The sequence below is a fragment of the Phalaenopsis equestris genome, unplaced genomic scaffold (genome assembly GCF_001263595.1).
Source record: "Phalaenopsis equestris unplaced genomic scaffold, ASM126359v1 Scaffold000297, whole genome shotgun sequence".
In the NCBI taxonomy this organism is placed as follows: Eukaryota; Viridiplantae; Streptophyta; class Magnoliopsida; order Asparagales; family Orchidaceae; genus Phalaenopsis; species Phalaenopsis equestris.
The window spans coordinates 4,695,128-4,712,122 of NW_018164739.1; the positions used below are offsets into that span (position 1 = coordinate 4,695,128).

Consider the following 16,995-nt stretch of genomic DNA (forward strand, 5'->3'; position numbering starts at 1 on the left):
GTAGGGAAAAACCGAGAAAGGGCCTGCAATAGGAAAAGCTCTGGCAGAGGGCCTGTAGCATGAAGACTTGTTGTAGGGAGAATTTCGGAGGATGGCCTATAATAGGGATGCTTCCGACTGTGAGGAAAATTCTAGTGGGGCCTACAATAGGGAGAATTTTTTTAAGTAGAGAAGAGCTACGAAAGGGTCTATAGTGAAAAATGCAGCTTAGGAAGTTCCGACTGCTTGCAGGGAATAGTTTCCAGTAAAGGAGGGTGCGCTACTAGGAAGATTTTGAGGACATAAATTGAACAGAGGAGATTCTGCAGGAAGAATTCGGGTGCTCATAAGAAAGGAGCTCCGAATGAGGGCTTACAGATCAGTTGAAAGGATTTTGACAGAGAAGGGCTTGCAAAAGGTGGATTCCGGCTACTGGAAGAGTTTAGTTGTCCATGGAGAAGAGAGGTGGACCTGCAGGGAGTATTCCTGCATTGATTGCTATAGGGAGAATCTCCAGGCCTGTTGTAGAGAAAAGCTCCAACAGAGAGCCTACTACGGGGAAAAGCTCCAGAGGAGGGGCTGGTATAAGGAAAAGCTCCAGAGGAGGGGCTGCTATAAGGAAAAGCTCCACAGGAGAGCATACAAGAATATAGGTGGTTGTATGAAGGATTTCGACAACTGCTATTGTTTCTGCTGTGGAGGACATATGAGGGTCTGTAGTGAACAGAGAAGAATTCTGGCAGCAGTTGGAGGAATTTTCGCGACAGGAAGGTTTGGAAGCCTGTGGTGGGAAACCAGTGGAGACAAGCCTAGGACGGGGAAAATCTGGAGTTGTTGCTATTGTTGGTAAGGAAAATTAATGGTTGCTGCTGTTGCTGCTGCTGGTTGAGGTTTCATCTACAGGCAAGGGCAGCTTGGCAAGAAGAAGGCCTAATAGAGGTCTTTGGAGGACGTGAACGACACATGACAAGAAGATTCTACCGGAAGAGATGAACTTCCATGCATCAAGATAAAATTGGAACAACAAAACACTACCATCTCGCGTACACGAGGAGACGGTGTAGCAATTCTATTTCCTGTGTGTATGAGAGGAGACCACTTTGATGGTCGAAAATGGCGTTAGGAAAATCCTAAGGATTCTTCATTTTCGTTAGTGTTGCTATTGCTGTTGCAGGAAGATTCCGCAAACGGAGGCAGAGGAATGGTGAGACATGGAATTTGATAGGAGTTTTGGCTACTGAGGAATGCAGAGGAGGGCTACAATTTTCTTCCCCCTATCATTTGCAGCTTCTTGGGGAGGAGGTGGAAACGACTGTTGCTCCGATTCAGAACTGGAATCCACCTCCTCACCACCTTCTTCTCCATATTTTGAATCTGTTTCAGAAGGATGAGATGTATTCATTCCATGATTTCCACTGAGGTTCGAGAATCTCTCAGTTGTGGCAGTGGGCTGGCTTTTGCAGGAAGAAGGTCCAGTAGGATATTAAAGGAATTCTTTTGATAGAAGCAAGTCAGTGAGATCTCTGCTGTTGGAAGGCAGCAAAGACAAGAAGTCTCCAGGAAATCCGACAAAAAGAGGGAGCAGGAGCAGAATTTGCTGACTGCTGCAACGTAGAATTCAGTTCTCCTTGCAAGGGGGAATTTGTGCTGCTGCAGCTTCTGCTGTCCTTGGTGCTGCGGGCCGTCTACATAACATAACCAGAACTAAACAATCTGGCTATTGGGAGGATTCCGAAGAGGGCCTGCACCCTGCAGGAAGAGTGTTGATTACAAGGAAGAGGTGTGGCTGTGTTAAAGAAGAGAGTATCGGCAGCCTGCAGGGGTTTTGGCAGCAGAGGAAGGGCCTGCAACCTACAGGGAGAGAACTGGCTGCATGCTGCCGGGAAGAAACCGTCGGAGAAGGGACTGTAGACTTTATCAATCAAATCGCTATTGCTCAATTTTCTTGGTTACTCTATTAATCAGATCGCTATAGCTCAACTTTCTTGGTTCAAAGCCCATAGCTTCATAGCTCACATAACTGAATCTCTTCTACGATGTGACATGAATGATTGAAAAAGCTTTACCTTTAATTCCATTCATCGAATACCTGCAGGGATCGAATTCAGTCACATATTTCTATTTTAGGGATGATATGAGGAATCCCAGATCTTTCAGTCATAACTCTAGCAAATGATACATTACTGATAACAGAATTCTCGAAGAAAACCCTGTTGCTATCTCATTGTCTAATCCCGCATTTTCACCATTAGAAGTCAGGTTTCTCAGAAACATAATGAACATGCCAGTTCTAGTTTGGCATAGATGGATTATCGATAACATAAGTAGCCGCACCAGATCCAAGGTGGCCAAAGAACAGATTGAGAACCCCAACTTCTTCGGAGAAGCATCAATAAGGAGTAGGCTGGGCTTTTGGGAATGTGAAGCTTCCTCTAGGGTACTTCACTGCCATGATTGATAGTGAAAGCTTAGTCAGATTAAGGATCCCAAGAATTCACATCAAAGGTTTTCAGAATAATCTTTTACAGGTACACAAAATTTGAGAGCATTTAGGAATTGAAAATGATGTTCGAGAGCTTTGTGACAACGATGCTTTTTTTTGGCTCTAGAATTGAGTCAATTTGGGGCCAAATAAGAGCATGGAGGCCATGGCCATAAGGATCGACTAACAAAGGAGCTTCTGAGGAGTTGATTTCAAGGCGCTTCTCATAGCCTTCAAGTCTAGTAGAAGAGAATGCCATCAGTTCAAGCTTGACAGAGCAAACAGACTATGCAAGAAAATTAAGATAGAAGAATAGAAAACGAGTTTGAAATATTGGAGAGTAGCAAAGCAAAGTAATCAAAGCAAGAGTGCAGGGAAACTCCTGCACTAATCAAGTGACAACCACAAAGATTATCAAGGAGGCTTTCGAGCGCAGTTGGAGTAATCAACAGGTTGGAACTTCCTCACGCTGTTGTTGAGCTGACATCCTCAATGTTGTTGCCTAGGGGAACTTTGTAATGTAAATATAGTTGTTAAAAAAGTTTGTGTTCGGCTCGTTAAATAGCTCGTGTTCGAATCGTTCTTTAAGCAAACAAACCGAACACGAACAATTTTTTTAAGCTCGAATTATAAATGAGTCGACACGAACAACCATTTGTTCGATCATATTCAGCTCGTTTTAGTTTGAAATAAAAAAAAAATTATATATATTATTTATATAATAATATATTATATTTTTATATCAAAATTTATAACATAACTCGTGTGGTCATGTGATTATGCGCCTTCTACTGCCCAGAAAGAGTATTGGTTCGAATCCAACGCCATACTTCTATTTTTTTTAATTATTTCAAGTGAGCCGATTTTGAGCCGAACATGAACAGGAATACATGAATCGAGTTAAACACAAACATATTGTTCACGAGCAATTTCAAACATGAGCCAATTTCGAACAAGAGTCAATTTTGAGCGAGTTGAAAAAGCCAAGCCTGAGCTTGCTCAAGTGGGTCGTTTACTGCCCTAATTGTAAGGAATTACTGCTAAATTTCTTTATCCCACTTCTTGACTACATTAAAACATCCAAACGTCAAAACGTGCTCTATCCTGCAGAGATTGGTGCTTAACAAGGCGAGAAAAAAGAGTAAACCCTAGGAATTGCTCGGCAGGATGAAAAACAAGTGCTTTTAGCAACTTCTTGCGGACAGATGCAAGTGGGATTCCCTTCTTTGTAAGACAGTTAAGAGGGGACGCCTGAAGCCGCGGGAAGGAACAACAGGAAATCTCCATGGAATAACGCATGCAGGCAAAAGCCTACGCTAGGATAGCTTTCAGCCTGTAACAGGGAGAGGTTCAGAAAACCTGCAGGTAGGGATCTGGGAAGTTTGTAGCAGGGAGAGATTCAGAAAAAACTGCAGGTAGAGATTCAGGAAGCTTGTTGCAGGGTCAATACTTGGAAGGAAATTTCGGTGGCTGTTGGAGGATTTCGACGAAAGGAGAAAGACAGGATTTGTTTCCAAGCTTTGATACCATGTATAATTACTTGGGGGGAAATTTTGCTCCATCTACTATTCACAAAGTGGTAACATATATAAAGAGAAATCAAGCTCTCCTTATTTAGAAATTTACCAAACATATCTCACCAAAATTATGAAAGGGAATAATTCTGAATAAAAAATAGAAAAACATAAACTAGAAAGGGAATAAACTAAATAAAAGGTTTCCTAAGATATCCCAAACAAATCCTTCAAGATTTGGAGTTGGTGGTCGGCCTACATGAGAGAGGTATGCATGGAAAGAACTAATCCTTTTCATATTTCCACACATGCTAATCATTAAATGCACATAAACATGACTTTTGAAATGTCTTATCATTCACATGGCATATATCATACGACAATCATAGCAATTGTCATAACCATTGATGTTATAGGCATAATCCTTGCATTTAATTATCATCATCGTCAACATTATGAGCCATGTTATGTGGTGGCATAATTTATGAATATAAGGTAAATAACTATACATTTTGTCTATAGATTTCTAGTAATTGTTGCTTGTCATAGATGTAACCCTTGATTGGTTGATATAATTTGCATCAGCACAAGTGTCGTGTTGCTCATATGTCCACTATTCTTTTTGATGAGAAAGTAACTAACATAATTAGTTGATATATCCTCATCGGCACATGTGAGACATATTTTATATTTCTAATATTATTAGTGGTGCCAAGAGTAGAGTCATGAATGCGCAGGATACATTGCCTTCCTATTTGTGCCAAAAGGAGGACTCTCCATCAACATGAACTTGAAAGCACTAATATATGTAAGATTTTCATGCTAGAGCTTTATCAATGCATTTGAACAGGATTTGCTTTGCACAATCATAACAAAACATGCCTTTAAAAATCATAATCATATCAATTATATAGCATTTATAATCATTAACATGAAATGTAGTTATTAAATTTTGATAGATTATACCTCTTCAGATGATTATAGACATATGAAAAATATCAAAGAACCAAATAAATCATAACATAAATTTACATGAAAGCCATTCCTTGGGGGAAAGCTTCTATAAGCAAAGGCAATTATATGCAATGAGTATATAGGAAGGAAACATTATGCTTAATTAAAATTGCATTTTTAATATTTAAAAGTGCAATTATGTTGATCTTTCGACACATTATCCCTTAGTTTATAGGATTTGGTCTTAGTATAGGAATTTTTTTACTAGACCTTTAATAGACTTTCCTAGTGACTAAGTGGATATTGATTGTTAGCCAAAGTTAAACCAACCCCTCTTTAATTTGAGATGAACACGAGTTAATTGAAGCTCAGAAAGAGCAAATTTCAAATGTGTTCATATGATTATACTAAAAAATCTTATGTTAGTAAAGACATGACACGTACTATTTGATTGTGTATTTGGCTTGATTGAAAGGACACAATTATATTATGGTTATTGCCTAAGCCTAATTGTTCTTCAATGATTAAATCTATGATTTATGTGCCAAACCAAGGTTGACTCAAAATTTGTCTTTTTATTAAGCTTTTCCCAAGGTCTACGAGATCCACTTGGATGATGCAATCTATGGTTGCTACTAATGATCTTTCAATGAAGTTGGATTTGCTAACTCTATTGGGTAAGTCCGTGATTATACGGGCTACAAAACTATGAAATTTTAATTTGTTGATTAAAAGTGAACTGGTTTGACTTTTAAAGTTTTTACCTGTAGCCACTCTAATATCAACAAAGCCTGTGTGAGAATTTTAGGATTCCATGGTTATTCTCTTTTTATAAAGAAGATTTTTAGTGCCATATGGTGGTTTTACTGTTGTGATGTTGCATTGATTTGTGTTTCTATTTTGCTGATACAGAGAGGGAGCGTACACCTGTTTTGCTCCATGTATTGGTGCTGAAGAATTCAACTATGGTTCAAGGATTGACCATATTCTCATTGCCGGGCCTTGTCTTCATGAAAATCAATCCTCAGAGAAACATAGCTTATTTGATTGTCATGTTGGAGGAAGTGACATTATGATGCAGTTCATCCGCGGAAATTTTGTTGGTAGACCCAAGTAATAATACATATTAGGCGAAAGTTCTTGATTTTGCATTCAGGATGTGATTTAGACTGGTAAGTTTGCAGGTGGATAGGGGGAAGAAGCATAAAATTGGAAGGTTCAGATCATGTACCTGTGTTCATGATCTTCAACGACATCCCTGATCTTCCAGAGCATAGCACTCCAGCTTTAGCTGTGAGATATGTTCCAGAGGTTCGTGGTTGGCAACAAACTATTGGTGAGGAGTTGAATTCTTTTTTCTTACTTTTCCAAATAGATTGCCCGATAAAAATATTTTAATTAAGTATAAATTTGAAATGGTTGCTGAAATATGGCTAGGTTATAAAAAAAAATAACGCTTAATAATACCCTGTTTTATCCATACACCACAAATTCAGGTGGTTTGGGCGGTGGAGCCTAGTTGTAAGCTAATCCAATCTTGAAAATTTATGGAGATTTCTATCTTGTTTGATGTTACCATGGTTGTGTTAAAAAGCTAGTTCTCAATTTGATCCGGCTCTATCTGCATTGGAGTAAAATGTCAAAATACTACTTACATGGGGTCATTTTAGTATCAAAATCTATAAAAGTGTCAAATTAGTCCCCAAACTCTTAAATTAGGGCTGAAATTGTCTCAATGGAGGACTATTTTAACCTATATTAAAAAAGTTTGGGCACTAACTGGCACTTTTAGACTTTGGGGCAAGTCATCCTCTTCAAAAAGTCAGAGGAACATTTTTCTCATCTACATTGTATTTTACTCTAATCAGAGCTGCTTGTGTGTGTGTTTCTTTTCTGTCCAATTTCTACAATTATGTCAATCTACCTGTTCATAGTGTTTGAATAGCGTGAACTAATATAATAAAAAATGGTTTAGGATATGTGATATAAAATTTTTACTTATTCTGTAAAAGTCCATAATTTTAATATGAATAATGTTGTGAAGCTGTTGTGGAAATTGTGCTGAAAAAGTGCATGGCTATTTCTTATATCATTCTAATAATTTTTAATTCTATATCTAAATACGTGAGCGCATTCTGGTGTTCGTCATTTACTTATTTATTTTTACCTAGGAACTTTATATTTTGTTTTATTATACTTAGTAATATACTCCAGCTTATATAACACTACAAATCTGAATCATTTTTCCTGCTTTCATTCTGCAGCATCTTAATACTACTGAATTTAGTGATTAATAATGGATTTTTACAGTTCCATTCTTGAGGAAAAGACAGCTTCCTGATGCCAATGAGCATTCTGCTCATGTTACGTCAGAAAATGGTGGTGAAGGTTCAGTTGCAAGCCTGGACAATAGTTTGTCTTTGAAGTGCGGGAAAGCATCAATCCTTGCTAACTTTTCTTTTGATTTAGATCAAGCTAGTCCACAAACTTCGGATCACAAAATCAGTCAAGAAATCTGTGCTGAAAGTAACAAGCCTAGTTCCTCTTGCCTGAATATGGGGAAAAATAGCCTTTCCCATAAAACTAAAGTGCCAGTGAAAAAGGTTAAGTGTGCTGCATACTCTCAGCTTACTTTGAGGTCTTATTTCCAGCAACCAAAGCTTGGCTCTGATTGTATCGTAGAAGGAAAGAATGCTGATGAATCTTTGGATCGATATGATAATGGAAAGATTAGTGATGATCTTTCTTGTGGAACAGACCTGATATCTGTTAAAAGTTCTTTGCTTGATGTTGGAAACTATAATTGTGGGGCAGACTTTCCTGGGAAGGGTTTTCGTTCTGAAGATCAAACTGATGAATGCTTATCTTCTTCCTCTCAATCTGAAAGCAGAAATATCGCGTTGTTGGAGTGGCAAAAAATTCAGCAGAAAATGAAAAAGAGTATACCACTTTGCAAGGGTCATAGTGAACCCTGTGTTGCAAGGTCTGTAAAGAAGGAAGGCGCAAATCTTGGGCGGGGATTTTATGTATGTGCTCGTGCTCAGGTAGAAAATTTTCCAGTGATCTCTTTTTTAGTCATTTAATTCTATTTAATTGGCTAATGATTTTTTTAAAGCTCTACTGAGTCATTATTTCTTATAAAATTAAGTGGTTTTATAACTTTAGTTCTTGGTTTTTATATAAACTCAGAAATAACATGTTCTCTGTTCAGCAGACGTTACAGTAACTTGAAATTTGCTTCTGGTGAAAAAATGTAATTTGGTCAGTTATGTTAATTCCTGATAAATTGGATCCTCAAAATTCTAAATTTACTATTTGAGTATATCTTTATTTTTCCTTATTAGACGATATTGCTATAATTTTGATCTGCCTTTTCCCTGTTATTCTGGGGTGGGGATTTGGAGAGGAAAGAGCCGGTTGGTAGGGGCGAAGAGGGTGATGCCTGTTCCCGGAAGCTTTATAATGAAGTAGGGTGGTACCTAAAAATTCATATTTATATTTTATATGCATACCACTGAAATACTTAACATCACATCAAAACTACCACAATCATTATCTTGTTAAGAGTGACCTATATGTTTTTATCCAAAAGTTTATGATACACCATAAGAGTAAATATCAAACTTTAGATGTTAGATCTATAAATATATTAGAATTATGGGTATGTATACAAAATTTTCTTCTTTTTTTTAATTCGCCGCCCTGCATTGCAGCTTCTAAAAGCTGCAACTCGGTTTCCTGAATGACGAACTTTTGATAATTATCTCGCTTGACACCATGCTGTAAACCCAGGCAAACAAAAGAGCAAAGAAATAAAGCGAAAACAACAAAATATTTTCTGCTGATAAAATCAGTAAAAAGCTGCTTACAATCTTCTCCGCTATCCTTTTATACCATCTTTACGGTATAGATAATAGCAAGTATTACTATTAAGCAAGCAATGTACTATAAAGGAAATTAATAAAAGGATATTTCGGTCCAGTCCATTCTTCAACTACTCAGATTCCCCTCCGCTTCAGAAGAACTCGTCCTCCGGAGGATGGTATTCGAATAATGTCAGAAATATTGAATGTAGGCGAAATTTTCAATTCCGGAGGTAAAGAAATGATATAGGCGTTATCGTTTATCTTTTGTGCGATTGGAAATGAACCCAGTTTGCATTGTTTTAATTTAGAATTGGTGCCGGTTGGAAGTCGTTCTTTACGCAGATGAACCATTACTAAATCCCTGACCTTGAATTGTTTGAAGGGCCTTTTAGTATCTGCCTTTGCTTTATGTGCTTGTTACTTTGAGAAAGTTTATCTTTGACGTCTTGAATCATTGTGGTGAAATCGGTAACCAACGATTCAACAGTTTTATTGCGAGCTTGAGGGAGGACCGCGAGGTCAATCGTATGATTGGGGTGCCTTTGTATAAACTATACTGAATGGATCCCTGCCTGTTGATCAATTTGGCATGGAATTATATGCAAATTTGGCTTTACCAAGTATTTCATCCCATTGCTTTTGGGGTTTCTCCAACTAAACAACAAATCATGCTATTGAGAGTTCGATTAACGATCTTTGTTTGGCCGACAGTTTGAGGATGATAAGCTGAACTTATTCTAAGTTCAATATGCAATCTTTTCTTAATTCCCGCCAAAAGCAATATGTAAGACTTTGAGGTAATCCATGAAGGCTAACAATATTCTTAAAGAATAGTCCTGCGATATTAAGAGCATTGGAGGTTTTCTTACAAGGAATAAAATGGGACATTTTAGAAAAACCGTCCACCACTAAACAACTTTTAGTTTTCAACAGTCCCAAAACAAAATCTAGACTCAAGTCTTCCCAAATTGTTTCAAGAATCGGTAATGGCATTTAAATATCAGGGTTCTGAACATTTGGCAAGTGGCACACCATTCAATAAACCGGCCAACATCTCTTCTTAATGTTGGCCAGAAAAAATGAGCTGTCAGTAATATGGTAGTTTTATCACGACCGGCATGGGTGGCCAACCCTCCAATATGCATTTCTTGAGTTAAGGGAGTGTGAAGAGAAGTGTTTGCAATGCACAACTGGCTGCCTTTAAAAAGATAGCCCTGTTTAATAGAATACTCTACAATCGGAGCCTTGGATATACAACTTTTCCATAGATTTGCCAAGTCAGTGTTGGTAGCATATTGTTCTTTGATAGCTTCCTACCAGGTAATCGAGGTCTGTAAGGAGACCAAAAAATTGGCTTTGTGGCTAAGAACGTCAACAACTTTGTTACTTTGACCAGATTTATGTTTTGATACGAAACTGAATTTTTGTAGGAAGACAACCCGCCACACATGCATCCGGTTGAGTGTCTTGAGATTGCAGAAATTATAGGGCTTTATGATCACTGAATAAAACAAACTCTTGGTGAACCAGATAGTGTTCCCAATGCTTGAGAGCTCGCATAGGTACATATAATTCCTGCTCATAGGTAGACCACTTTTGTGGAGTGCTACTTAGTTTTTCACTGAAATATTTAATAGGTTTATCTTCTTCAGATATAACCACACCAATGCCAACAGTAGAAGCATCTACTTCAACAAGAAATGGTTTGTCATCCAGAATAGCTAGAACAAGAGCACTACACAAAATGGTCTTAATATTGTCAAAGCTTGCTTGTTGTTCTGATTCCACAGGACTGTCTTGCCTTTCAAACAGTTGGTAATGGGTGCATCAATGTGCCGAAACCTTTGATAAATGTTCTATAAAAACTAGCTAATCCATGAACGCTTCAAACTTCAAACATACAGTTAGTAGGCCAATACCGGATAGCTGCTATTTTGTTAGGATCAATTTTAATAACAAATTTGGTTGTAATTTTATTGCTGGCTTTGATGTCGACGCACATTCGCTACTTTTCATACTTCCTTGGTACAATTAATGCCGACACGGCACATTAACTTGGACTGTTCCTGATTCATGGTTTCTACAATGAATCATTGACCATCTCCTGTAATATCTGATGTTCCCTTGGGCTTAATCTGTAGTGGGGTAAATTTGGTAATGTAGACCCCAGAATGAAATCTATTTGGTGTTGAATAGTGCGCATAGGAGGTAATGAATTAGGTAAGTATGCTGGAGCTAAATCGGAGAACTGATCCACTAAAATCTGCACCCTATTTGGCACTTACTTGGCGACTGGCTGCTGTTCGTTATGCAGAATGGCATACGTGTGAGCCTCTAATTTATAATCTTGCATTAACTGGTTACCTGACCTAGCAATGAAAGCTAATGGATCAGAAGGGGCATCTTTCACATTGATGTTGGCTGGCTGTAATCTCATAATTCACCCATCTTTTTCAACAATACAAGCATTGGATCAGCCATCATACCACACCCCCTCATCGAATTGTCACAGATGGCCCAAGATAACATGGCATACATCAATGTCTATTACGTCACAAAGAATTTCACAACGGTATAATTTTCCAATAGAGAATGAGACCTTGCATGTTTCGGTAACTGACACTTCAATTCTTTTCGTCACCCAACTAATTTTATACGGCTGAGAATGCTGTGGTCTTTAGTTGAAGAGTTTTAACAACCTTTAATGAAACAATATTTTCAGTACAACCATTATAAATGATAAATTTGCATACCTTGCTTCCAATGGTGCACTGTGTCCTGAATATAGAATGCCTCTGAGTACAATTATTACGGCTTAGAGCGAGCAATACTCTCTAATATGAAGGAATAATTCTTCTTCGCCGGCTTGCAGATCCACCTCATCTTCAGACATCATTGGTAACCCATAGCTGCCCTCTATGTGAGGTTCTCTTTCTAACACTTGAATTTGTCTTTGGGTTGGGCATTCATTAGATATATACCCAGGTTGGAGATACATAAAGCATTTACCTGGAGCTGGTCTTTGATATGTGCTGTCGTGATGATAATTGATTCTTGAATTGTGTCTGGATTCCATCAAGTTGGGTTGGTTGGAACTATTTACCCTTGAGAACATTTTGTTTTGGTGGTTTTGTTCCACATTGAAGTCAGCGGATCCATGACGGAAATATTGAGGCTTGGGTTGTTTTGATTGCTGAATTTATACTTTATAAGCCAAGTTAACAACCTGTAACAGAGACCAAACTACATTCATTTCTAATTTCTCTTGAATCGATTTTTCAAGCCACCAATATATGGAGCTACCAATTGCTGATCTGTTTCATTCAGGTTTTTTCGTGCACACAACCTATAAAATTCTTCTGTATGAGCACTCACATTTCAATCATTTTGGGGCACATCTTTGATACCGTAGATGTAGCATTTGCCCATAATCGGTTGGAAGAAAATGACCTCGCAACAATTATTTCATACAAGTCTAACTCTGAACCTTTCGATGCCACTCATGTTTCTAAGTTTGAAGCAATTGAATCCACCAAGCTCCTGCTCCCCTTTTCAACAAACACACGACATTCTTGACCTAGTTCTCCTCGAGATGTCCATATATTCGAAGAAGGATCTACTGCTTGTTCCCAATCCAAGTACTCTTCAATGTGCAAATGCCCATCAAAATAGGTATATCTAATTTCACTTTGAATTCACCAGGCAGCTGATTCCCAATATCCTCTTCTCAGTGGAGGATTGCCCCATGTTTCATTCTCATATTCTGAATCGGAATCCACGATCTCTGCCTTGTGTCGAGAATTTCTTCCCTCGTTCAATTTGACATTAGGGTGGGCCGACTTAGATCGTCGGAAGCTCCACATATCTGGATTCGCTAGAATGGAATTTCCCATGGTTAGTACGGTTACCAAGCTTACCGGTGTGGTTGCCAGTGGGAAAAGATCTTTGCTACTCTGATTTTGAAGCTCTCGTCATGTCTCCATCACGAACTGTTGGAAACTGCTTTAGATCATCTCCACCTGACAGGGGTAAGGGTAGCGAGCACAGCTCGCAGAGTTTCTCAGTCGCTTACATCGTTGTCTGCATCATCGCCGACGGCATGTCTGCTGAGTTTGCCATGGCTCTAATACCAAAATGATGTAATCCCATGCGAACAAAAGAGCAAAGAAACAAAGCAGAACAGCAGAACATATTTCTGTTGATAAAATCAGTAAAAAGCTGCTTACATTCTTCTCCACTATCCTTTTATACTATCTTTACAGTAAAGACAATAGTAAGTATTACTATTAATGTACCATAAAGGAAATTAATAAAAGGATATTTCGGTCCAGTCCGCCCTTCCACTACACCATACCACACCACCTCTTAATACAGGAGTCAAATGACCATTTATTCATAATCAAATGTAAATCAGTTGTTTTCCAACAGCACAAACCAAACGGCCAACCAGTTATTTCGATCAGCTGTTGATCAACAGCTTATTAACAGATTGTCAATAAGCTGCAACTGCCCCAAACAAACCCTTAGTCCTTGTTTTGTTCTCCTATGGCACACTTGCTGTCTCAGCATGGAATCGGTACTTGTTTCCATTGCTGCTGTCTTCATTATTCTAAATTTACAATATGTGTTATTGTGAAGTTATTTCATTCCATTGAATCTTGAAGCGCTAATCCTATTGTCCTTCACGTTTCTGCAGGGTCCAGCAGCTAATCCAGAAGCAAACTGTGGACACTTTCAATGGGTTAATAAGAGGCATCGGCGCCAAAATTGATGTGGTAATTCTACGGAAACTTAACCACCCTTCAATATGATATGTAGTCTGTTTCTTTCAAAAATTACAAGGTAATTTTACTAGCATACCACACAATTCCTATGTATTTACATATCTAACATCCAAAGTTCAATATTTACACTGATAACTCCTTGGTTGTGCACTTTTGAAAAGACAGTGATGATGGCATTTCTGATCTGATGTTAAAGATTTCATTGGTATGCATGTAAATATGAATGATTAGATGTTACATATGTAAATTTATATAAATTGTGTGGTATGTTTGTAAATGCCCTAAAAAAACAAATGACATGTAACTATTTACCGATCAAATTTAGTTTCTTATTGGAAGCTTGAAAGAGAAAAGGACTGATGAATTGAACTTTTACTATCAAACCCAACAACAATTCATTATGACCTTCTCAACCTTTTGTGGGCCTAAATTAAGTAAAATACACAACTAATGACATTCATAAACTACATCAAAATTAGTGCTTCCAATGAAAGTAAATGTGAAAATTTTCATTAATTCTGTTCATATGATAAAAGAGCTAATGAAACATTTTGCATTATCAATTTCAGTATTACAGGGGAAGAAATGATCTCATAAGAAATTCTTTGTTATAAAATTAAGTTAATTGTTTTTGAATTAATAAAAGGAAGATTTATATATATACCACACAATTCCAAAGTATTTACATATCTAACACCTAAACTTCAATTTTTTCTTTTTAGTACATACAACCTTATCTATTGCATTTCACCTTTCAAATATTGGTATAAATGCAAAAAATAAATTTTAGGTGCTATTTATGTAAATTCCCTTGAATTATCTTTATGTTTCTAATGGAGTACATCGCATTGCTTTCGTGAATGTAGATAGGATAATAGTATCCTTAACGTGATAACTATTTCGCATTCCATTTATCACAAATATTTAGCATGACTTGTTTTACTATTATAGCAATTATTTTCAATGCAAATTATCAATATAAAAATGTCATGAATTTTATATTTTAGACATTGTTGTGTTGGAAAATTCACGACGGTAGAGTTATATTGTCTTAGCATTGTATGAAGATTCAACAAAGATAAAAGAAGAGTTAATATAGGGAAAAATGTGGGGTTTTTACATGAAAAACTTAAAAAGTATTAAAAAAAACATGGGGCCTAGCTTGATTTCATTATTCAATTGTAACTAATGAGATCTTATCTGCCTTTGAGAAATATAAAATATGTTATAATAATAGGAGAAAATATTATGAAATTAGCAATGACTCAACGGGAACGATGGAAAATTGATGACAAATAGGAGTTGTGTGATGGCGATTGGGATTCATTCTCATTGATGGCGATGGCTGCTAGGCTGTAGTGATTTAGCAACATTAGTAGTTATGACAAGACAACATTGATTTGATGATGGCAATAGGACAATAGAGGTCTAGTTGCAAGAATAGCGTCAATCGGGCATCAATGGTCTGATGACAACTATGATAGTGGTCAAACAACGATGGTTGCTGCAGTGGCTTCATCTGCATGATTGTGGTTCACGGGCTAATATGAGATGGTGGTTCAACAATAGTGGGGGTTGGGAGATAGTGGCATGGCGAAGCCGGTTATGGTCTGGTCACGACATTGGTTGTGATGGCGTCAGCGGGGAAACGGTGGTCCAGTGGTGGTGGTTAAACAACATTGTTTAGGCGACATTGATCTGGTGGTGATAGTGGTTGAGAGATGGTGATCTGACATAGTGGTGATCTGGAGATGATGAGCTAGTGACGTTGATGATAGCTCAATAATGGTGGCATGATGACGACAGTGGGGGCTCGATGATGGTGGTCAGGTTATGGCAGTGGTGGCTCAGCATAGGTCGTGTGACAATGGCCTTATGGTGGTGCCGATTTGATGAGGGTTGTGTGGCATAATGTGATGGTCTGATGTAAGTGGCCTAGTGTGGCGGTGGTGCCTTGGCATCGGTCAGGCGACGGTGATTTGAAGGTGACGGCAATCCGATGACTGTGGTATGATAGTGAGTGGTGGCTCGATCTCGGTCGGATGATCGTGGTTCAGCACAATAGTGATGACTGGATGTTGGTGGTCCAACATGGTGGCGACGACTTGACGTCAGCTAGGCGATCGTGGTCTGATGGTGGCAGTAGCCCCTGACGATGGCGGCGGTGGCTCGACATAGGTTGGGTGACCGTGGTTTGACAGTGACGACGGTGTGTTGACATCAGCAAGGTGATGGTTGTCTAGTGTTGGCACCACATGTGACAGGCACCACATGTGACATGATCTGGCATGGCGGTGCTGGCTCAGAGTCAATCTAGTAATGGTAGTGCGATGGTGGTCCAATAGCGGTGTCGGATCAGTAATGGTGGTTCGAAATGGTAACGGCGATGAGATGCTGGCAATTCAACACGACGACGATTGCTTGGAGACAACAACAGCCTGAAACGATGGTCTGACGGTGGTCGAGCTCGGGAATCCTCACATTTCGAAGCATGTTTCAATCTTCTCGTCAAAGTACCACCCCTTAGTAAATAGTCCATGAATTTGGACCACTCCATTGAAAGGACTGTAATGATTTCCTTGAACGGATGTAATTTTATGATTATTTGAATGATTTACTGATTCCAGAATTAAACGACTTTAGGCTCGTTGGATTCAACTCGTCAATAATCTTGATTTGACTATTAGCTTCTCATTTTTATAGATTCTTTGGTCTCCCAAAGTATTTTATAAAGTTTCTTTTTATGTTTCAAGTGCATGATCTAAGCTCACTTAATTTGTCTCTCCGAGACACTTTATTTGATCATAAATTTGAGTGTGTATAATTGGAATTGGTTTGTAATTGCAAAAATGTTGCCTCCTTCAAGGTAATGAAAATTTGACATTTTATTAAATTGTTGATGGTAAGAATCCAATATGGGTGACCCAAGTCCAGTAAGTCGTTGAGGTTCATCAGTCTTGAATACAAAAACTATAGTCATTTGAGTTATGGATGCTTACCAAGTCATTAAGGAAGAGGAATTTCTCCAGATACCTGGTTCATTTTGAGAAAGAGCAAGCTGACAGTGATGAACATGTGGGGCGATAAGCCACACTCTCAAGGCAAATGGACAATAGGGGATTGCTTGAGGGAATTTATTGAAGGCTCCTTGGATCATCCAAGTAAGGTGATCATCCACAACGACATAATCATTATTATGGTTGCTCTTAGGGCTGTCAAAAAAGCTTGTTGTTTGCAAATAGCTCGTGTACAAATCATTTGTTAAGTAAGCGAGCCACAATTGAATAATTATTTTAAGCTCAAATTATAAATGAGTGGAATAAGAATAACACTTTGTTCAATCAAGTCCGGTTAGTTTTAGCTCAAAATAAGAAAATTATATTATATTATATTATATATATATATAATTGGTATAA

At 38.1% G+C, this 16,995-nt stretch overlaps 1 protein-coding gene across 2 annotated transcripts in view; it reads left to right on the forward strand.

Moving 5' to 3' along the window:
• LOC110025363 (DNA-(apurinic or apyrimidinic site) lyase 2) overlaps positions 1-13,914 on the forward strand; it is a 63,354-nt gene extending 49,440 nt beyond the window's left edge. Inside the window, exons 7-10 of one of the 2 annotated variants that reach the window (XM_020725806.1) lie at positions 5,842-6,042; positions 6,114-6,265; positions 7,240-7,973; positions 13,492-13,913. In XM_020725806.1, coding sequence (XP_020581465.1) covers positions 5,842-6,042; positions 6,114-6,265; positions 7,240-7,973; positions 13,492-13,566 — 1,162 coding nt within the window. In that variant the 3' untranslated portion in view covers positions 13,567-13,913. Of the gene's footprint in view, positions 1-5,841; positions 6,043-6,113; positions 6,266-7,239; positions 7,974-13,491 lie in introns of both variants that reach the window. The other variant, XM_020725807.1, reaches the window with a different exon arrangement.
• Positions 13,915-16,995: the final 3,081 nt, after the last annotated feature.